A 24184-nucleotide genomic window follows, 5' to 3' on the forward strand; every position below is an offset into this window, starting at 1 on the left:
TCTTGCATTTTTTTCGTGACACACAAAACGATTTTAAAAGTAATGTATTTCTATTGGTAGTATGTTTCGTGCCTGCAGCACGTCTTTTTGTCCGGTCGGGTCTTGGAAGACCGGAAGCTGTGCGGTTCATAAAAACATGTTCTTACTCAATATCTTACCCTAACCCTTTTATTTTAAATTGTATAATGTCTGAGTTGTGTTGCCGTCTGTGGGGAAAAGAAATGGAGCTCAGAGCCTCAGAATACTGAAATCTGTATTTTTTGTCATATTTTTTTCCTTCTAATTTGTTATTATTTGGTGCAGGCACGAAACATACTACCATTAGAAATCGTTCTGTGTGACACGAAAACAATGGTTGTGTTGAAAGTCAATAAGCCAATACAATGGAGGTGAATTTACATGTTTTTTTCTCTCCCTGTAATTAGGGTTAGTCCACGGACTAGTTCTAACTGGGAACACTACTTAACTAAACAACGGTCCCAATGAAAACTGTTGCCAGTGTTACATGTTACGTGTGCAGTGCAGTCAGTCAATGGATTATCCAGCATGTATTCACCTCCATTGTATTTGTGTGTGGACTAAGAACCTGACTAAACCGGTTGTTATGACTAGATATGCATGTAATACTTTTTATTTCTTTGTAATTTTGTTGAAACGACCCTTTAAAGTCTTTAAAATGTAATACATTTTGACAAAATCAGCAATTACCCATGGTGCAAATCTTCATCATACCCATCCATCGGCCCTACTGACCATATGATGCATTGCTGAAGGTGTGTGTGTGTGTTTTGGGGGGGTCGGTGTGTTGGGTCCGTGGTGCTAATCTCCCTCTTGTTCTCTTATTGGCTGTAGTGCATCTCTGGGTAGGAGAGGAGGACCAGCCAATGACCCACGACCCCGCGCTGACCCACGACCCCAACCATCTTAACAACGACCTTAACCACCCTAACAACCATAACCTAGGCGACCCCGAGGGGCTGGACGCCCACGCTGTAAACAAAGACTAACGGCCCCACACCGGAGCAAGGCAGGCTGATGATGAGGAGGAGGAGGATGATGATGAAGGCGATGGTGGTGAGGAGAATGAAGGATAAATTAAGGAGTACACTATAACAAAGACTTTATTTAAGATGAAAAAAAAAACCACATACTACCGTCAGAGTCAAGAGAAGGCGAGAACTATATGAAGGAACCGTTTTCCTTTGGGGACGGATTATTGAGACGCTCGGACACTAAACCAAGTGACGGCACATTCCCTGTTGTGTCTCCTGTGGTCTGAACGCCCCTTGTCTTTGTTGTCTTTCTCTCTTATACAATGTTTGTTTTTCTTTCTTTTGATGAAACTACCTGTCTGATTAGCACTTCCTGTAACTGGCACCGCAATCTCTTATACATTCCTTGAGCTAGAGACGTTTTTGTTCCTCCAAATTATGACTAAAGTGTAGTGCTTGATCAAATGCTTTCAAAGACTCCTGTCGAATGAAGAAGATTTCTCGAGTCCACGGACCACCGTTGTATTATACCTGGAATGTATTCTACTGTAACATAGAAACTTTACCGGGCTGCTGACGGAGACTGAGCACACTTCCTGTCAGACCAGCCCCCTTCTTGCTCTCCTATCAGCTGGCATTGAGTGACCATTAACGTCCAATGACCATCATTGATGATGGTCATCGACGGACGGGGCACCATGTGACAATCTACGATGCAAGACGTCGACTCTTGATGATGGTGGTGCTAATGATGATTGTGAAGGAGACAGAATATGAAACTGCCCTAAATGTACTTATGATACTATACCCCCCCCCCCTCCCCCACACACACCTCCATACCCAGGCCAGTACAGGCCTTCTCTCTGCTATATGCCTCCCTTTTTTGTCTTTTTTCTGTATCACAGCGCCCCTAGACGCTTAATGTACATAGAGAGATATACAGTAGTTAAAAAAAAACAAAGGTTTTAAAGCATTTGTGACAAGGATAAAGCAAAGACAGTAGTTTACCATGTCCTGGAAAGGTAGGCGTTCTTCTAGAGTTTGACTGAGAAGAAATACATTTAAAAAAAATAGATCTTATGAAAAAAAAAAACGGGGAACACTTTCTTTATCGCCCTCCGGCCCCTTCTCTTCATCTCTCATGTCAACCTCAAGGACTCTAGTGTTGCAGGTGTTTCTAAAACACTGCCACCGATCATTGTTGCACAGTGTTACTGACTACTGAAATGGTTTGATGTATTTACTTTAAGATGAGACTACGAAAAAGAACAAAAAAAAACTGGAAAAAAAGACATATTGTGTATAGCCTTAGATACAAGTCATCTGTTATTGCTTCGACAAAGCTCTGTAGCTGTGCTAGACCGTAGGACGTAGGTTGATTTCATTTTGATTTGTTTTGATATGTACTGTACATTGATGCCTTCTCCATTTACTGATCAAAAGAAGAAAAAAAAGATGACAATCGTCTCCTGTGCTGCAAAACATATTTGCCCCCCCCCCAACCCCATATATACACAATCATAATATGCATAGAGGGACTTAATCCTTTCTCATTTCTTTCATTTGTTTCGGTTCTCAGAAGTATGTTGCACTGTGATAGTATTATAAATCCAACCTATACAGTACAAAACTAGCTAACTAACTAAACTGAAGGTGTGTGTTTGTGTGTCCCTTGGCATTGTGAAATGTTTCTACGTCATTTTTTGTGAACCCAGAGAAAAATTCTAATGCGGTATGTACAGTCCAAATATAATACTTTATGATTTTAGTTTGAGCAACCTCTATACTGTATGTGGCTTTGACAACTTGTTACCCCCTTTCTTTTGTACGCAAAGTCCCATTTCACCTGCAGCGCCACTGCTTTAACCCCGCGTGTTTCCCAGTGCTCATATTCCAACTCTGAGGACATTGTGCTGCAGTACAGCCTGTTTTTGTTGTTTTTTCCATTTTAATTTGATTTATGTAGACTACAATTAACCATTCTTTCAATTCCAATATGCCAGGAGAAGAGGGGATTTAAAAACTAAAATAATATGAGTGAGACATACGAGAAGTAATGGGAAATATTACAGGGTGTTAGAAGGGAGGAATCCAGGAAGTGGGGTCTGAGTGAACCAATCAGACGAGTCCTGCTGGAAGCACCGACCAGCGGCTTTGACCTCTGACCCCTATCTCTGTTTTCCGGGGGTGTAAAGATGAGATTAATGGCGGGGGTCTCACGTGGGCTCTCTCCTTCTCTGAACCAGCTATAATGAGCATTCCACTCCACATATTATGTACAAAACCTGTCTTGTGAGCTGAACACTCTTTATGTTTCACTGTACCCTCATGGCAGATGCTTTGTTTTGTAACTACTGAACTGTACTTATAGTAAAAATAAAATGTATTCAAACTAAAAAAAAAAAAAAATGGATTCTCACAGAGCGACCGCCTGTCTCATGTTTTTCATTTCTTCTTTGTGTGATCAGAAGTGGCTTTTTGGAGAGTAGTCCGTCACTCTCACGTTGTTATTATTATTATCTCGTTATTATCTGTCAGCACGCGTTGTTCTCTGATGAGAAACATACGATCGTGCTTATGAAGGCATCCCATGCAAATAGGGAGAGTTTTAGGAATTAAAATGCAGTAAATGCTTTCAGATCAGAGACCTGCAGTGCGTATTATTATTCCCAATGTTTTCCTTTGGACCATCCCACTTAGAGACGACCAACCCCCCTTTCTTTTTGAATATATCGTTTGAATAAAAGACACTATTATTCTACTAAAAACAGCTGTATCAACACAGGAAATCAGATATATGATCCAATGCTTATCCAGCAGCCAATAGCAGATCTACAGTATGTTGTTGCACATATAGCAAGGGTGGGGTCCCTTATGTTGCCCGGGGAACACTCGCCTGTGACCTAAGAATTTCATCGGCATAACTACACTGTAGCTATGTTCGTATGACACAATAAAGAACCTTGAACCTAAGCCAGTTAGAAATATATAAAGTATAAAGAAAATGTATTTCCTTTTTGTATACATATTTTTTCATATTAAGAAATATATTACCGTAACGTTGTGTTAATCCTTGTGCTAAGTTAATTTAGTTACTATATGACAAGAGACACCAGATTCTTTACTGCGTGTATTTGCTGCAACTGACTTTAAAGGTGGTAAGTTTCAGAAACCGGCTCGAGATACACTTTTTGTTATATTCCATGGAATGCTCATAACATCCCGATAGCAATGAATATCTGAAGTGCTTTGACAAAAAATACATTAAAAAATGTTCATCTGTAGAAGCCGTAATACTGTAAAAAGTACAACCTGGCCTACCTGCCTGTCAGCCTTCCATCGGGGCACACACTTATCTCGTGCCCTCATTGGTCATGTGCGCGTTCGTGTGTGTTGGAGGAGGGGCTCTGTAAGGAAGTGGCAGGTTTTCTCCGGTTGTGTATTTTCAAATTCTACCGATCTCAAGCCGGTTTCTCAAACTTACCTACCCCACCTTTAAGTTGATTAAATATGCAAAACAAATGAATAAATAGCTCACCACTTAAATGTTGGAATGATTCACAAACATTAACGTATCCTAAAGGAGACGGAATGAATAGCATTGGTAGAGTATCATTGGTCGAACCATTCTATGCAAGTACACAGCGACAATGTAATGTACAGTGGAGGAACAAGTACTGGCAACATAGTAATATAACTATAACACAATACTGCATCCAGAATATTTCCTCGGTCAAATGATGTTTGTATTAGTAACAAAAAGGAAGAAAACAAATGTCCTGATGCAGAACACGTGTAGTACCTGGGAAGCACCACAGTGAGGCCTCGCTCACATCACACCGGAGCCCTGTCTGCACACACTGGGAATGTGCTGAGAAATACTCAAGACTATCCGTTCTGTGACCAGAATTCAATATTCTGTTGTTACTAAAAACTGTCACGTTCCATTGGTTAGTATTTTTAACTTCATATATGCAGTACTGTAGATACAGTGCATATTTACCCCATCGTTTGAACGCATTCTGTCAGACAGGCACCCATCTTTTATGGCTGCTGCCGCTCCAAAAATACACATCTTTACATGTTTTCACACATGTGTGACACATCGAAACAATACATTCAAAACTACTCTACTATTCTCAAACCTTTTAATTACAACTAAATGGTCGCTCGAGACTTGTTCAGGGTTATAATCAGACATTTCAAGTATGCTATCAAGTCATTACAGTACATGTATCCCTTTAAGGTGAAGTTGCGTGTGTTCCTTTGTGTGTGAATCAGATCAGAAGCTGATGTCGTGTCATGTGGGAGTACGCCTACAAGAGATTGCTCTGAATTGGGTAAATCAGGGTTAGGGTAGCAAGAAACAGTCATTAAGAATAGCAGGAAAATACAATAAGAACATGAGCACAATTAAAATAAAGTATGCATACAAGAAACATAAAGAAACAAACGATGACATGGATAAGTAAAGTAATGACTGCATGTGGCCGTCAGACTGTTTAACATGCCTTCTTAGTATGTAACCTCTACTCAGCATATTGCTTTCATTTCGTTAATGTCTTATTTGATCTTTATTGCATATTTTTTACTTCTTATGTTTATAAAATATATTTCATAAACTCCCCACGAAAGAAATATGTCTGCGCCGCACCAATGGAATCTGCATCTGTGTGAACCAAGCCACCCCCCCCCCCCCCCCCCCATGCCGCAGGGAGGCTGCCCAGGTCAGCGCCTTACTAATTTTTAAACGGATCAGCTGCACCGCACCAGATGTGGGGGGGGAGGGGGGGGGCTCATGCCATGAAATCTGGTCCCAATAAAACTCACATCCGGGGAAAGTAACTGTTTGACTGGTTTACTGTATATCCACACACACACACACACACACACACACACACACACACACACACACACACACACACACACACACACACACACACACACACACAAGGATGTTTCAGTAGCTATGAGATATGAGAGCAGTAACAATCAGTGTGTGTGTGTGTGTGTGTGTGTGTGTGTGTGTGTGTGTGTGTGTGTGTGTGTGTGTGTGTGTGTGTGTGTGTGTGTGTGTGTGTGTGTGTGTGTGTGTGTGTGTGTGTGTCATTCCTATACATGTTAGTAGGTGTGTGTCTCTATGTAACGGTGCACATGTGTCTGATTAAAGAACCCATTAGGTCATCTTCCATTCCATCCGGCCTGTCGTTCCTGTGTCTGTCTGTCTGTCTGTCTGTCTGTCTGTCTGTCTGTCTGTCTGTGTGTGTGTGTGTGTGTGTGTGTGTGTGTGTGTGTGTGTGTGTGTGTGTGTGTGTGTGTGTGTGTGTGTGTGTGTGTGTGTGTGTGTGTGTGTGTGTGTGTGTGTGTTCTTCAGAGCAATTCCACCATTTGAAGCGCCCTCTTTCACAGTGTGATGAACACCGCTCTTTGCCCTTCATTTAACTTCCTCTCTCGTCATTTGCTCTGTCTTTGCCACTCTCTACCCCCCTCCTCCCCTTAGTATCCGTTTCCCCTCACATCCTCCACAGCATGCTGTGCAGCCGTGTGTGTAACATGTGTGTGCATGCATGCCGCCACCTTTGTATAATTGTCTGTGTGCACCGGGCGTCTGAACGTGTGGATGGTGTGTGTGCGATGTGTGTGAGATGTGTGTGAGATGTGTGTGAGGTGACGCTCTGCAGAGGTTTGCCAACGCTGGGTTGGTCACCGGGCAGATGGTGACCTGCACATGAACCCGTCTTTCTCTCATTTGTTCAGCTGCCTCTAATTTCCCTCCTCCTTTACTTTGGAGTGCTTGGGGCCTGGTGCAGTGCTATGTGTCCGCCACCAGAGGGCGCTGCAGGCCAGGCTGTGGTGCGGAGGTGACGCTGCTGCCACCGAGGTGCACGTTCCGTTGTAAAGAGAATCAGTGAATGTCGTTGAATGCATTCTCTGGAATTGTTTCTTTTTTTTTTTCTTGCAACCTTTTTATTTAATGTCTTTCATTTTATGCCAATAAAATAACAATAAAATAAACGTCAAAATGTTTTTGTGGCAAAGGGCAATTTAGTGACATAATAATCAGTCAGTTGAATAATAACTTAATTGATCCTAAACTGATTCGATCAAAACAAAAATGAAAACTTAATTTTTGGAGCCTGGTCGACATTTATGGCATGAAGGTGTCGCTTAGGTGTTTTAGCAGAAATGATATAAACGATGTTTCATGCTTTTGTGCAGGTCGTTCCTCCCTCTTTGTGTCTGACGTCTTAAAACAGGTTCTGTTCCTTTACTGATCCAGCCAGGATGTTGTTGTTTATGCGGGACATTCTTGAATGAGGTAACCTCTAAATAGTTCTGTGGACTTATTGCCGTTTTTGGGGGGAATTATATTCATTCACACATTTTAGTTTTACACTAGTTACATTACATTACATGTCACTTAGATGCTTTTATCCAAAGCGACTTACATACATTCAGTACTGTGGACAATGCCCACAGGAGCAATTTGGGGTGAAGTGTCTCAGGGACACACCGACATGCTGACTGCAGTGGGACTCGGACTTGCTACCCCCTGATTCCAAGTCCAGCACACTATCCACTGAGCCACAGCCTCCCCGCTCAGTAGCGATTGTCTGCCACCTTCTGTGTTTTACTTGGAGCTTAGAAAACATACACATTTTCGATTAACGTGTAGGTAGTCGAGTTTTGTTTTATGCAGTTCTTTGATACGGCACCACCTGACAGGACTTCTCACCTTCTTCTTGTATCTATGTTTTCGATTACTGTAGGAATATAAATCTATTTATATTGTAAATATAACAAAAGTTACAAAAAAGGGCAAAACTGTGTGACATTGTATCACTTCCAAAAGGCCTGTTCTTTTATTAATATTATGAATTGTTTAAAAGTGTAGTTCGGTTGACCTGTGTTCCTTCCCCCCTCCTCTAGATAGCCTCCGAGTGCTGTAGCAAAGGCTCCGTGCGAACATGGAACTTCCCACAGTGCAAACAAAGGACTGCTCGCCACTGCATTACGTTCAGTCCGAAACTAAAGTGAAAAGACTTGTTTTATAAAAAGGGAATATGCGCTGCCACATGTGGCTTAAGATGCATAGCAGTGCTGACACACATGTTCAAGCGGCTCTTTCAAAGTGAGAGTGGACGACGTATCTCCATGTTGATACAACTGTCCTTTGATGAACATGTTTTTAGCAGTGTGGAAATGTCTCGTTCTGAGAATGAGTTACTCGAATATATTTCTTTCTGACTTCTCTTAACACCTCCTCTGACGACGATGCAATACACACACTGACCCGCATTACAATCGTCTTTCATCACTGTATAAATACACACATATGTACAGTGCTTTATAACAATGATCATAGTAGCATGTCATGACTCAAAAGGCCTTGAGTATGGAAATACTTCATAATTTGTAGTTTTAAATCATTATAATATATATATGTTTTTATATAAACATTAGTGGTCATTGTTTGCTATAGTTAAATACATGCAAGAAAAACACATCATATTTGTACATTAAATACAACTAAATGTCACACTATAATGCAAAGGAAAAACATGCATTGTAAATATATAAAAATATAAAATGTGTTACAACTATGGGTATTATAATACACTCAAATACTGAAGAAAATGAGCAACAATTATGAAGCATAATACGTCATCATTTTTACCGACCGACTTTACTAGTCATTATAAACCGCTTTATAATGAGTTATTGTTATAAAGCGGTGAGTAATTACATGTGCTTAAAACCACACACACACACACACACACACACACACACACACACACACACACACACACACACACACACACACACACACACACACACACACACACACACACACACACACACACACTATAACACAGATGATAGGAACGGGTTGCATAGAAAGTGTTACCAAAGACCATTAACACATGATTTAAAAAAAAACAGTCAATAAAACGATCAATGGAAAATAAAAAAGAGATGTGTTAGCTCGCGGCTGGTTTCCAGCAGAACATATAGTAAGAAATGCTAATGGGCCAGCCTGTCCCCTCGTTCTCATGCATCCTTCTGTTTCCCGCCGAGCATCTGTGCTTACGCATGTGGGTGTGTTACCGTCTGTGTGTGTGTGAGTGTGTGCTGTATGCGGGCCGACTGTGTTACGGTCTCCCTCTTCCCTCTCCTGAGCTCTTATGAATCGATGATCATGCGGTGTAAGGGAGATAGATGGCCCCCAGCTCCATCTTGTCTCCTCTAATTGTAAAATATTAGTTACATTAGACTCTGGCCCATGATTAATGGAACTTATTTGGAAGGTGGACTCTCTCTCACGCACACATACTTTCCCCCTCTCCTTCTCTCTCTTGGTTACCAGTGGTCTCCAAAGTCCCTGAAAATAGTGATTTAACTTAAAGCGGACAGAATAGGCTTCCCCTGGTGAAGGGAGGAGAAGAAGACAGGGAGGAGTCGAGGAAGGGAGATAAGGGAGAGCTTATGAAAGGGGGGTAAATCACGGCGCCACTGGAAGAGGTTTTAAAGAGTCGTTGTGTTGTTTGGATCCGATGCCAGTTAAGCCCCTTGGTAGCTGAAAAATGCAAAAACAAGATCACGTCCTGATCGTGTTTACAAGCGGATCTCTGTGACAGAGGGATATTTGTGGCTAACGCTAACGCTACCTGCACGCCTCGCAAAAACACACGTTGCTAAATTCAGATAGAGGAAGTTTGCACGGTGAAACTGGAGCAGTGAAGAGTTTTAAAGCAGCAGTAGCTCTGATTGGCTTGGGAAGCGGAGGCCCACCGGTTCAAGTCCAAGAATGGACAGAGTTTTCTGGTACTATGAGACTAGGCCTGATTCCAAATCGACCCCTACCCCCTCCCTGTGACCTTGTTCACTCGGTTTGCGCGTTCACGTGGAGAGTCCAACACATTCAGTGCCGTTCCAAACCATCAAGTCGGGAGAGGCCCAATTCCAAACCAAACAAGGATTTCAAAGAACAACAAATATGCCACTAAAGTTCATGTTGAGTTTATTCTATTTATTTTTTATAAATGATTAATCCAAAATATGCTGATTTAAAACTGGCGTTACGAAAAATACGACAGGCCGTGATTCTGCCGGAGAGAGGAGAGTTTGTCCTGAACAGCCCCCACCTGAAAGAAGGCAGCCTTGTTTAGCTGTGAGTGTGACTACAGGACTACACGGAGTGGGAGTGTGTAGGGGCCGGTTTGGAATTCGGCCTATGTTTTCCCGTGTTTATGGTGCTGTGTACATGCGGATGCGGGCATGGGGAGTAACGGACTACATGTAATGGGATTACGTTAGGATATTAAAAAAAAGGTAACTGTAGTCTCTTACAGTTACATAACAAAGATGAACGCACACACAGACGTCACTCTCCTCTCCTCGTGTTATGCACAAATTGGATGCAAGTCCTTGAGGAGCACCTGGCCAGGGCGCTTTGATACACACACACACACACACACACACACACACACACACACACACACACACACACACACACACACACACACACACACACACACACACACACACACACACACACACACACACACACACACACACACACTCTCTCACACACACATACACACACATACCATGTATACATCACTTCAGGGGACATTACATTGACTTACATGCATTTCCTGGAGATTTATCCTAACCTTAACCATAACCAACACATGCCTAACCCTAACCCTTACCCTTAACCCTAACCCTTACCCTAATCCTAAACCTAACCAAGTCTTCACCCTAAAATTAATGATTCCCCTCATGGGGACCTCCATTTTGTCCCCATAAGGGAGGTGAGTCCCCACATGTGACTGTGTAAACAGATGTAGGTCCCCACAAGTATAGTAATGCTAGTCCACACACACACACACACACACACACACACACACACACACACACACACACACACACACACACACACACACACACACACACACACACACACACACACACACACACACACACACACACACACACACACACACACACACACACACACACACACACACACATTTGGATTGCACCATGTTGCATTATACATTCAAGATATCAATTATATTAACCAATCGTAGGATAGGCCTGTTATACCTGCACATTGAAGCACGCTTACTTAGCTTTTTCCTTTACAGCCATTGAGTACTGGAATATCTTTCAGCTGAGCTTAAACAAGAAGAGACTCACACTCTTTTTCACACCATGAAAAAAAAGCATTAGCCACCAGTCGACATTACCTAGAACATCATTTAAGGTTTTATGAAAATGAATTATTATATTATATATTATACTGATTACTATGTTGTTCCATGCTTCGATCTGATTTATTGTTGTTGGTTTGGTTTTGCCTTGTGTTTTGAGTTGCTCGTTAATTGTGTATCTTCCCAGATGCATACGGAAATGAGCTAATAATTTAATCTGTCATAAATCATCCCCTCTTTTTGAGATTAATAATAAAGACACACCAATAATAATATAATTGGAAATGTAATTTTTTTAGGAAAGAAACAAGTTGTTTTATTTATATTATTTATTCATGTTTGCAGGGTCATAAGATGAGGAATAATAACAAGAGGTCAGCATTGTATTTGTATTTTACAAAGACACACTTCATGCCAGCAATTGTAACCACTTATCAGGCAAATAATGTTTTCTGGGTTTATATTTTGCCTTTTTTTTTTGCTCATCTTTAACTTGAATAATAAGTGTAAAAACAAATATCGCTAAAAGTATATTTGTAGTTTGGGCCTGTTTTAGTTAAAGTTGTTTGATTTGGCACTTATTCCAAATATTTCTACAGATGTGTTAAAGACAAGAACACAGTAAGTAATGTTATCATTTGAAATTCTAACGAAATAAACGAGACATTCTCTCTTAAGAAAAGCAGAGATAAAATACAAGATACATGAAAGAAGATTATTTTCAGAAAAAAAAATAACATTAACACAAACCCAAATAAGTCTTTCATGCTAAAACTAGATTAGCTAAAAATACATAAAGTGGTTATGGACATGCTTTAAGTAACAAAAGGGATTTTTAAGTAGCAGGCCCCTGCATTAACTAACATTCTAATTCAACAAAATGGAGAATATCAATACAAAATATTTAATTTAAATGTCATTTAATTCTTACATCATCTTAATTTGTAAAGTAAAACTAATTCATAGTTGAGGAATATTTATTTTGTACATTTAATTTGGTTTAGTTTAAGGTTGTGATAATTGTTACATCCACCTCTGATCACAAAGTCCTGGTGAACAACTGTCATTTTGTTCTTTTTTTTAAGCAAGCAAGTTAATATAGAGCATGTTTAAATATTCTAACTTACTATACTTACATCGCATCTTCAGTTAAATACAATTTTTTTTACATTTGGCATGTTTTACTCCGGTACAGTGTAAAACATGCCATCACGGCACTGAGATGGCATGTGAGGGTTTTAAACAGACAAGGGGCAAATCACTATGTTGGTACTGCTGGACCTCAGTGCCGCCTTTGATACAGTGGACCACAAAATATTACTGGACAGACTAGAAAACTGGGTTGGTTTATCTGGCAAAGCACCTAATTGGTTCAAATCGTATCTGCAGGACAGGGACTCCTTTGTGTCTGTTGGTTCTTTTAACAACAAACAGCAATGACTTGTGGAGTTCCCCAAGGGACGATTCTTGGTCCAATTCTATTTAACACATACATGCTTCCACTAGCCCAGATCCTAAAAGTAAACAAAATGCCGTACCACAATTATGCGGATGACACTCAGTTATACATTACAATAAAGCCTGGCGACTACGGACCACTACAATCCCTCACCAACTGCATGGAACAAATCAGTAGCTGGATGAGCAACAATTTCCGACAATTAAACAAAAACAAGACAGAGACAATTATCTTTGGTGCCAAAAGGGAGGAACGGGCTGAAGCAAGCGCTAAACTAGAAGCCCTACTGCTAAATACATCAGAAAAGGAGAGAAATATAGGCGTAGTTCTAGACCCCGACCTCAATTTCAAATCCCAAATCCCAAACAGAATGACTAATTCAGCATACCTGAAAAACATAGCCAGACTTAGACATTCATGTCTCAACAAGACCTTGAAAAACGAGTTAATGCCTTTGTTTTTAGCGGGCTTGATTACTGTAATAGTGTATTTACAGGTCTCTGTAAACAATCGGTTAAAAAGCTACAACTAATCCAGACCGCCGCTGCCAGAGTCCTGACCAATAGAAAAAGAGTAGAACACATCACCCCAGTACTCAGGTCTCTGCACTGGCTACCAGTAGCTTACATACACTGAACAAAAATATAAACGCAACACTTTTGTTTTTGCTCCCATTCTTCATGAGATGAACTCAAAGATCTAAAACATTTTCTATATACACAAAATAACCATTTCTCTCAAATATTGTTAAAAAATCTGAAAAAATCTGTGATAGTGAGCACTTCTCCTTTGCCGAGATAATCCATCCCACCTCACAGGTGTGGCATATCAAGATGCTGATTAGACAGCATGATTATTGCACAGGTGTGCCTTAGGCTGGCCACAATAAAAGGCCACTCTGAAACGTGCAGTTTTGCTTTATTGGGGGGGTCTGGGGGGGTCCGAAAACCAGGCAGTATCTGGTGTGAGGGGTAGGGGTAGGGTTAGGGGTAGGGTAATATTGTGAATCGAGTGGCCTGTGTTCGTCGTCCATTACATACGCCTGCCCATACCATAACCCCACCACCACCATGGGCCACTCAATTCACAACATTACCCTAACCCTAACCCTACCCCTACCCCTCACACCAGATACTGCCTGGTTTTCGGACCCCCCCAGACCCCCCCAATAAAGCAAAAATGCACGTTTCATAGTGGCCTTTTATTGTGGCCAGCCTAAGGCACACCTGTGCAATAATCATGCTGTCTAATCAGCATCTTGATATGCCACACCTGTGAGGTGGGATGGATTATCTCGGCAAAGGAGAAGTGCTCACTATCACACATTTTTTCAGATTTGTGAACAATATTTGAGAGAAATGGTTATTTTGTGTCTATAGAAAATGTTTTAGATCTTTGAGTTCATCTCATGAAAAATGGGAGCAAAAACAAAAGTGTTGTGTTTATATTTTTGTTCAGTGTAATTGATTAAAAATATATATTGCTAACTTATAAAGCATTAAATGGTTTGGGACCCCATTATGTCCGACATGCTGCTCTGTTACGAGCCCCCCAGAGCTCTGAGATCATCGGGGGCGGGCTTACTTCACCAACGTTGAGTTCTTTCAAGTCGAGGCTAAACACACTACTTTTTACAGCTGCTTACCCAGAAGCCTTTTAACTTGTTTTAGCACCTACCGTATTTACAATGTCGTTTATAAACCATTTTGTATCTCATTTATGCATGGTTTTTATGAATCTGTTACATTATGTTTATTTATTGTGTTCCTCTCTGTTGTCTTACTATTATGTGTTAATGATCATGTAAAGCACTTTGAGTTGCCTCTGCGTCTGAAATGTGCTACTGTATATAAATAAACGTACCTTAACTTACAGTGTGTTAAAATAATGCCCAACAATGACAATACCTCCTTTATTTGTCTCATTTGAACACTTCCACGGTTTATTTCTCAGCGATAACATTCACTCCCTCTCTGTGTCCCTGTGGCACCATCGTCAGTGCCTCCGGTCTGTTACTGTGTGTTTCTGACTGAACTTTTAGCTGTTATCGCTGAGAGTGGAGGTCAGAGGAAGTTCATGATGATTAACGCAGCGCAGCAGCGACGCTCTTTGTGTCAGAATGTGAGTGAGAAGCAGGTGGCCGGCATATCAACCCCCTCTGCCCTCCATTTTTTTCCTTTTTCTCCCCCTCTTTATTACTGAGAGACATGGCTGACAGGCTACACACACACACACACACACACACACACACACACACACACACACACACACACACACACACACACACACACACACACACACACACACACACACACACACCACACACACACACACACACACACACACACAGTTGGGCATCCATTATCTGTGTACAGTGACAGGTCAGCAGCAAATTGTGCCTCCCTCAGTTCAGCAGGGAAAAACAAGGCAATGTCTAGCCTTTACACACACACACACAAACACACACACACACACACACACACACACACACACACACACACACACACACACACACAAACACACAAACACACACACACACACACACGCACACACACACACACACACACACACACACACACACACTAATCTAGTATCAGTAAAAGAACAATGGTCTTTATTTTTCTCATACTGCCTGTGCTGCAGCACCTCTTTTCACCTCTGAGTTGTGATTGGTTAACCTCTCAGAGATGTCCCGCCCCCAATCACGCAATGGCGTTTCAGGCAAGAGGGGAATGTGTGTGGGAGATACACTTTGGGATTTTAGCCTGTGCAGACCATTTACATGCACAAAAGCATATATAATGTAACACACTCCAGGAAAGGGAAAACCGCAAAAAAACATAATAGAGTTCCTTTAGCCCAGTGTTTCTCAAAGTGCGGGGGGGGGGGGGGGGGGCGCAGAGGCATGACAGGGGGGCGAGAGACCAGGAGGAAAAATTGTTATGACAAAGAAAAAAAAAATTCATAATTTGAACAATTATTGATTCGAAAATAATCTGGGTCTGGGTCTCTGTGTTTCATTCAAGCTCTGCTCTGTGTGTGTGTGGAACGAGCCATTTTGTGTGCGAGAGAGAGAGAGAGAGAGAGAGAGAGAGAGAGAGAGAGAGAGAGAGAGAGAGAGAGAGAGAGAGAGAGAGCGCACCGGTACCGGAGATCGTTGTTGTTAGCTTCTGGTGCTAGCGAGCTACGCTAACGGATATAAGGAGCTTTGTCAACAACAAGCTGGAGGAGCGTCCTCTCCTCTCAGACTGAGAGCCTCAGTGAGCTAAAGGACTCTGAGTGTTTAGATAGTTCCCTTTAGTCTAAGTTATCTCAGTGGGTCTCAAACGGTTTGGTCACCATTAATGTAAACAATTATTTCCGAGGCACACGTTTATATGATCATAATAGTTATAAGAAAATAAGAGAATACATGAAAACAGGTATGAAATACTATATGACAGTAAAAAAAGAATAAAGTTCAAAAGGGGAGTGATTTGTAATAGACGACTCACGTGGTATCATTGTGCATACGTTTATTAAAAAGTAAAGTGAAGATGTAAAAAAGGAGTAAATATTTAACACATTTGAAATCTATTAAAAAAAACTATTCGAAAACATAAAATAATATTAATATAAGTAATGTAAATATAAGCAAAAGGGAATTACCATTACAATATGACAACCTGCAATGGAAATGTTTACATGTACAGTATATCAGAATGTTAGTGGCTGGATGCTGTATAAGGGGCAACTGTGGCTGTGGGGTGGTGTGGTCATTTTCATTTCAGAAAGTTGTGGGATCGATTCCAGCCTCTGTGTGAATGGGTGAACGATGACCTGCATATGTAAACACTTTAACCAGTGTGGCCCCCTGCTCCTGTTATGGGGGTCTGAACTTCACTGTTTGCTCTGTAACGATCAACAGTTGATTTGGTTCGGTCTTCCATTTCCATTCAGCCTTTTAATTTATTTTTTATAATTTGTAATCCTTTATTTATTATATATTTTAAAGCATGAACAGCAGCAGACTCCAGTAAGGAGCCATACAAAGTGGAAATAGAACAAGAGATGAAGACAGAGAGGAAGCAGCTGCTATTTTGGGTTCTTATTAACAGGTCCTACTGGTACAGCAATTAATAATCTAGTTCAGTATTTAACATGGGACCGGGTCCCTGGTGTGGACGTTTTAGCTGGCTTTGATGCTGAAAGAGCTCCTTCCTCTCGCCTCCCCCACTTCCTCTCCTTTCCTTAAGTGCCTCCCCTGGTGTTATTTGCGTGTTGGTTTTCTCTAGTTAAGCTAGGAAACAGACCAAATCGCTATTCCCCAAACTTCAGGCCAATTTTCGATCAACGCGGCAGCTCGCTGAGGGAAATGCTCTTAATTCATCAGAGGAAATCTAGAGAAGGATTAATTCCCTTCAGGCTGTTTGAAGTAATGTAAATGTATTTATTTTTGGAGGGGATATGAGTGTGGGAAGGGTTTTTAAAAAAGAATCATATATATTACAAAAAAAGCAATGGACACTAACTCACGCAGTCAAGCTTGCCAAATGTGCGAAGTTCCCTACTTGAAGCACTCTCGTATACCTTATCTGTTTCAAAGGTGCTTCAGCAAAAAACAACTAAACATACAGGTACTGTCCAACCACTTCTTCTGAGTCATAACTCAGGCAAAAGTGCATTATGGGAAACTGTTGTATGATTTATTTGCATTGCCATATGTCTAAGCGAAAAGACCTTTTTAGATCTGCGATTAAAATCTTTAATTAATCTCATGACTTCCATAGTTTAACTTGAAACGTGTTGAATAATCACAAATTATTCGCACTTTTAAAAGAACATTATTTTTAAATGCACCTTCAAGGGGTATTTTGCTTAAGTCTTTAAGACTCATTATCAACATGGGAGTGGACAAATATAACAGCTTTATACAAAGTGTATGTTTATTATTATTGCAACAATCCAAAACAAAGACAAATGTAAGTTTAGTTAATTGAATTCAAGGTAATCGTCCTTAGCCACAAACTAAGCTAAGTGCATTTACTCAAAAACTGCCGTTCTTCAATCTTGAGGTTCTTAGCGGAGTATTTTCGTGCTATTTTATTTGAACTCCACTACATTTCAGAAGCCACATTTTTTACTTTTTACTTAACGTGTTAACTTTGACAGGCCTAGTATTTTTAAACTAAATAACATGGCAGCAGAACATAGGCATTAAAGATGATGGATTCTAAATCGTTTTTTTAATTAGAAAATAGATATAGTGAGTGTGTGAAATAAACAGATCCAGAAACATTAAAAGAAGTATGATTTTAAAAGTATTTGTATAGAAAGAAATGATGCCTTGTGTGCTGAGTAATGTGGGAGCAGCAGCATGAAGCAGGTTATGGACAGATGGTTTAGCACATTTAATTGCTCACACCTTCAGTATTGCTGCCGACAAAACTCACTGCGCAAAAACAAAGAGAAAATACATACAAATAACTTTCCTAAAGTACTCGTGAACTCGTACTTCCTTTAGTGTTTGGGTTCATGTGTCCATACTGAATGATTGACAGCGAGATGCACAGACAGTGTAGCAAAGCATGATATACACACAGAAACACTGACACACACATAAACATATACAGAGGCACATTAAGACGAGGAGCAGCGGGTTGGCATCCAACCAGAAGCTACCGTCCTTAAATGCCATTTGATGCCAGCGCCGCCATCTGTTGCCGTCTTAAGATAGCTCTCCTCACAAGACGCAGCGAGAGGACACTTTGCCAAGAGCCGGGTGTGTCTTTCACATATGGCCATGAACCGTTCAATATAGGCACAGTTTAGGTAAATTGTAACTTCAAGAGCTATAACTCCTCACTGTCACTTCAAATCAAATAACAAACTATACAAGAAGAAGAGGAAGAAGTTATCCCTAACTATACAACATATCTGCACAGGTATAGCTACTGATCAGAATCAGGATTATAGCCAAATAACACATAATGAATTTGCCTTGGTGAAGTTGGTGCATTCATAAACACAAATATTCACAAATATGAACAAGTAAACTATTATTTCTATTTTATTTTGGAAGCTACATGTAAGGCAAACTAGGATCACGTGACCAACAAGCTAACAAGAGGAAAAGGGTGCTTTAAAAAAAGACTGTAGAAGAAGAAAATAGCAGGACCTTCAGGGAAAGTAGACAAGAGATCGAGAGTCGAGAGGTCCATTCTCGTTTTACAAGCCAGTGTGTGTGTGTGTGTGTGTGTGTGTGTGTGTGTGTGTGTGTGTGTGTGTGTGTGTGTGTGTGTGTGTGTGTGTGTGTGTGTGTGTGTGTGTGTGTTTATGGGTAGAGATAAGATAATTACAGCAAGCTAAGGGGGTGAGTTAAGAGTCGGGTGGGGGGGGTGCATGTGGCAGGTGAAACATGGGCATGTTTGTGGCAGTGGTGTGATACATCAATTACACACACACACACACACACACACACACACACACACACACACACACACACACACACACACACACACACACACACACACACACACACACACACACACACACACACACACACACACACACACACACACACACACACCTCCGCTGACTGACTCCTCTCCTCCCGCCCTTCTCTCCACTTCCTCCTCTCCTTTCCTCTGATCTCGCGCAGAGGGCCTTAGGGGGTTAATTAACAGGCTCAGATAATGCCGCACTAATGAAAGCAAGACCACTGTTTCTCTCTCACTCTGTCTCACCCCCTCCCTCCTGCTCTATCTATGCATCTCTTTCCCAACCAGAATCCAAATCAAGGTAATTACTCGTCTGGGTTCGTGACGACACGTGGAACTTGTGCATTTCACTTCTTCATGTGTTCATACGTTCTTTTGGGGATGTGTTAAGGCCCTGACACACCAAGCAGTCACCAGAGGACTAGCCGACGCTGAAGTCAGCTGTTGCCTGGCCGTGTTCTCCTGCGTTTTGGCCATGTGTCGCACGGGAACACACCGCACCGACTTCAGTGCGTGAGTGGCAATAACTCTCCTTACCAGCAGGCGGCGGTAGTGTGTATTCGTCATTCAAAAGAGGCAACAACCGGAAGACAGAGAAGAAGAAGAGTATCTTTTCTCCGTAATATCATACAGAGCTGGCCTCTCCTGGATCAAGGTGATGAGCAGGTCTTCGTTTGCATCATTCCAGATCGCCATGATGAGATGAAAATGAATAGCAGTCTGTGTGTGCCTTCTTAAATCGTTTGTTTACGTCCCTCACTTCCGCTTCGCTTCTCATGCACTGATTTGCTAGCTGAACAGCCAATCAGAGTGATTATTTGGTCCGACTGCCAGACCCGATGCATGGCCGATTCAACATGTTGAATCGGCCATGCATCGGGTCTGGCAGTCCAAATAAGGCGTGTCACGGTCGACAGTGCGGGACACACCAACCTGACTACGGCGCCGCGAATGCCCGACAGCCTCTGACGGCCTCTGACTCCCAAAATCGGGTTGGTGTGTCAGGGCCTTTATGTGTCATGGTTTGAGTTTTGTGTGTCTAGTTGTGGGGTTATTGTGCTGTTCTGTTCTCCCTGTCATGTTCTCCTCCTTGTTTCTTGTCTGGTCCTTCTCCCTGTGTTGTCCTTCCTGTCGTTAGTTTCCCTGGTGTGTCTGATTGACTAATTGTGTTCACCTGTTGCCCTTGTCTTTCTACCTCCCCTGCCCAGCTGTTTCTTGTCCCGTGATTACCCCTCTCTGTATTTAGTCTCGTCTTTCCCTGTGTTCCCCTGTCGGTTCATTGTTTTGTTTTTCCTGTCTCCCTCCATGTCAGTCACCGTCAGCTTTTTGGTATTGTATCTTCCTTATGTTTCCTTTGTGTTTTATGCCATGTTTTTACCATCAGCGTTTAAGATAAAGCTCGCTTTTGTTTTCTAGACCAACTTACCTTTCTTTGTAGTCTGCTTTTGGGTCCTACTTTTCCCAAACCGTAACAAAATGAACCAACCAGGAATGGACCCAGCAGATGATCCATTTGAGGTGGAATTAATTAATTTGACTTTTTTATTGGCTTGCTGCTATGATTGGTGGAAGGGAGCGTCCAGTGTTCTACAGAAGGAGGCTGCTCTGGTAGAGGTGCACAGGTTGGCAACAGAGAAACCATGTTTATTGAAGTTCTTACCTGGCTGGATTATGGACTTCCTCCAGGCATGTGATTCCCGGCCTGCTAGCCCCAGACATGCTAGCCTCCTGCCTCCCAATTCCCAACCTGACACCATACGTCTCGGTGTGTTCCATCTGGAGTCAACCCCTGCTTCTTCCCCATTTCCTGCTCCTGTCCAGGAGCCGTTCTCGGGTACTCGTCTGGCTTTTGGAGGTCCACTGAGCCTCCAAAAGGCTCCTAAGAGAAGTCCAGGCTAGCAGCCCGAGCCCCAGAAGCCATGCTTTGGGCTCCAGTACAGATCCACACAGCCATAGTTCCAGCCCCAGCAGCCATGATTCCAGCCCCAGTTCTGGCACCAGCAGCCATGGTTCCAGCTCCAGAACCGGCCCACAAAACCATGGATTTGTGCACCAGTACCGGCCCACACAGCCATGCTTCCGTGCTCTATTACCTGGCTCACACAGCCAGGGTCCAGGCTTCTGTTCCGTGCCCAACAACCATGGTTCCGGCTCCAGAACCAGCCCCAGCAGCCATGGTTCCGGCTTCAGTGCCGGCCCCAGTAGCCATGGTCCCGACTCCAGTTTCGGCTCCAGTACTGTCTCTCCGGCCGTCGCCAGCTCCCCGTGTCCTGTCGGCGTATCGGCCGACTCCAGCCCCTCGTCTCCTGTTGGCTCTCCGGCCGACGCCAGCTCCCCGTGTCCTGTCGGCGTTCTAGCCGACTCCAGCCCCCCGTGTTCTGTCGGCGAACCGACCGTCTCGAGTCCCCTCTCGAGTCACCTCTCGAGTCTCCTCTCGAGTACCTTCTCAGGTTCCCTCTCGAGTCTCCTTTCAAGTTCCCTCTGGAGTCCTCTTTCAAGTCATCTCTCAAGTCTCCTCTCGAGTCCCCTTTCACGTCACCTCTCGAGTCCCTTCTCAAGTCCCTACCCAATGTCCTGGTCCGTTGGAGGTCCCACCGACTAGTCTTCTGCCGGGGGTCCTGCCATCCCTATGTCCTGTGCCGTTGGAGGTTCCGCTGGGGGTCCTGGCAACCCTATGTCCTTTCCCGTTGGGGGTCCCGCCGACTACTCTCCTGCTGGGGGTCCTGCCAACCCTATGTCCTGTGCCATTGGAGGCCCCACCGACTACTCTTCTGCGGGGGTCCTGCCAACCCTATGTCCTGTGACGTTGGAGGCCCCGCCGACTACTGTTCTGTCGGGGGTCCTGCCGACACCTGCCCCGCCAGGTTTCCTACCAACACCATGGCCTGTCCTGTTTGGGGTCCCACTGACACCAGCTCATGTTCAGTCCAGGGTCCCGTCTGTGCCTGACCCGCCAGGGGTTCCACCAGTTCCTGCCCGTCCTTGTGCCCGGCCCCCTGAGTTCCCCAGCCGTGGTCTTCACCCTCGAGCCCGGCCCCTTGAGTCCTCGAACTCTGCCTTGCCCCCGGGCCGTTCGCCCGAGAACCCCTCAATGAACTATGCCTTTCCTGGGCTGTCGATCCAGACCCGTCCTCCGGACCCCCTCCACCCACCCAGTTGGAAATGTTTGACTTTGTGTAGGGAATCCGTCCCTTGAGGGGGGGGGGGGGGGGGTTATGTCAGGGTTTGAGTTTTGTGTGTCTAGTTTTGCTGTTCTGTTCTCCCTGTCATGTTTTCCTCCTTGTATCTTGTCTGGTCCTTCTCCCTGTGTTGTCCTTCCTGTCGTTAGTTTCCCTGGTGTGTCTGATTGAGTAATTGTGTTCACCTGTTGCCCTTGTGTTTCTGACTCCCCTGCCCAGCTGTTTCTTGTCCCGTGATTACCCCTCTCTGTATTTAGTCTTTCCCTGTGTTCCCCTGTCGGTTCATTGTTTTGTTTTTCCTGTCTCCCTCCATGTCAGTCACTGTCAGCTTTTTGGTATTGTATCTTCCTTGTGTTTTTGCCATCAGCTTTTAAGATAAAGCTCGCTTTTGTTGTCTAGACCAACTTACCTTTTTTTGTAGTCTGCTTTTGGGTCCTACTTTTCCCTAACCGTAACATTATGGACATTTGTCTTCATTAGAAAACTATTTATATTGGGTTTTGTAAAAGTTCCATTTTAGAACACAATAAATAAAGTTAAAAATACATCTATAATTATAGGAAGTAAAAGCTGTTAAATAAATAAACCTGAGAAGATAAAGTAAGAATTTACAAATAAAAATATAAACATAAAAAGTTAAAATCAGATGCAATACAAATATTATATATATTTGTGTTATAGTTGTATAAGCATATGAAGTTAGAGTAACATTTCCAATAAGATTAAATGTAAACAAGTTAAAGAATGTGCAACAGAATGATAACATAAAATACATATATATATTATAGAAAGTTAAATTAAAATGTCCAATAACTTACAATAAAATACAAATAGAATAACATTACAAATATTTATTTAAACAAATAAGTTTACAAATTCTTAGTGACCGTCCCAAATAGAAACAATTCTCAAAAAGTCACCATGTCTCTGTGCTCCCATACATGAGGCTACATAGCTGTAGTAACTATCTTTCTGTAGACTATATTATTCACTCCAGATCGACTTAAATGTCAAGGTACCACACCATCGTTCGACAAGAATTATTGCATTTTTAGCCACCGATAACACCTCTCAAATCCAGAGCAAACAACCTTCAATGTTCAATTAACTGCAAAAGAAAATTGACACTTTGCTTTTAAAATAACCTGTGAAACACATGTTTTATCCATTTGCACATGCCCTCTACAGTCAATAGTAAGGAAATCAGAGGGAGATCAGAGGAATCAGAACCAACGTACAGGATTTCAACTGTCCAAACCGTCCAAATGTATCCAACTGTGTTGAACAGACTAAATAAGTTACAGCAAGTGGTTTTAATCCAAAAGGCTTGAGTGACATATATGGAAACAGTACATGTTATTTCATCACCTTAACAGAAACAATATTGTTTATTGCGTGGAGTTTACATTATACAAAGTTTTTTTAAGTTGACTAAAATCCTTAATGTAATAGCAGGTCAAGATCATTGACCAAGAATAGTAGACACCAACAAATGGAATCCACAAGGCCATTAACACCCTAGTGAAAAACCCATCCAATTAAGTTGGGGTTACAATCACCCTTACCCCTAGATTCCACCGGGTCCGTCTGCGTCGCGTTACGGCCGCGCCGCAACGTTCGAAAAGATCGCGGCCACTCTAGTCAATGGGTGCTATTCCACCAGACGCGCCGCGTTACGGCTCAGAAGCGTCTCGCCGCTGGGCTCCGCTCTAAATAGGATTCAAGTCTATTTTTCGACGTGACGCGAGGCGTTGCAGAGGCGGCGGGCAGGAAGTGGACCGGTGACAGCATCCGGCCCATCCCCAAAATAAACTAATTTGCAGACCCTATCCCTCTGTAGTCTTTCAAGTAGGAG

At 42.5% G+C, this 24184-nt stretch overlaps 1 protein-coding gene across 3 annotated transcripts in view; it reads left to right on the plus strand.

Moving 5' to 3' along the window:
• The window catches only part of znf536 (zinc finger protein 536), a 248871-nt gene that overhangs the window by 219660 nt on the left and 5027 nt on the right, over positions 1 to 24184 (plus strand). Inside the window, exon 8 of one of the 3 annotated variants that reach the window (XM_034079193.1) lies at positions 853 to 1799. The exons of the other annotated variants lie outside the window; for them this stretch is intronic. Coding sequence (XP_033935084.1) covers positions 853 to 1007 — 155 coding nt within the window. The 3' untranslated portion in view covers positions 1008 to 1799. Of the gene's footprint in view, positions 1 to 852; positions 1800 to 24184 lie in introns of those variants that run through there. 3 annotated transcript variants of the gene reach the window in all.

This window comes from Pseudochaenichthys georgianus, chromosome 3 (assembly GCF_902827115.2).
Source record: "Pseudochaenichthys georgianus chromosome 3, fPseGeo1.2, whole genome shotgun sequence".
Lineage (NCBI taxonomy): Eukaryota > Metazoa > Chordata > Actinopteri > Perciformes > Channichthyidae > Pseudochaenichthys > Pseudochaenichthys georgianus.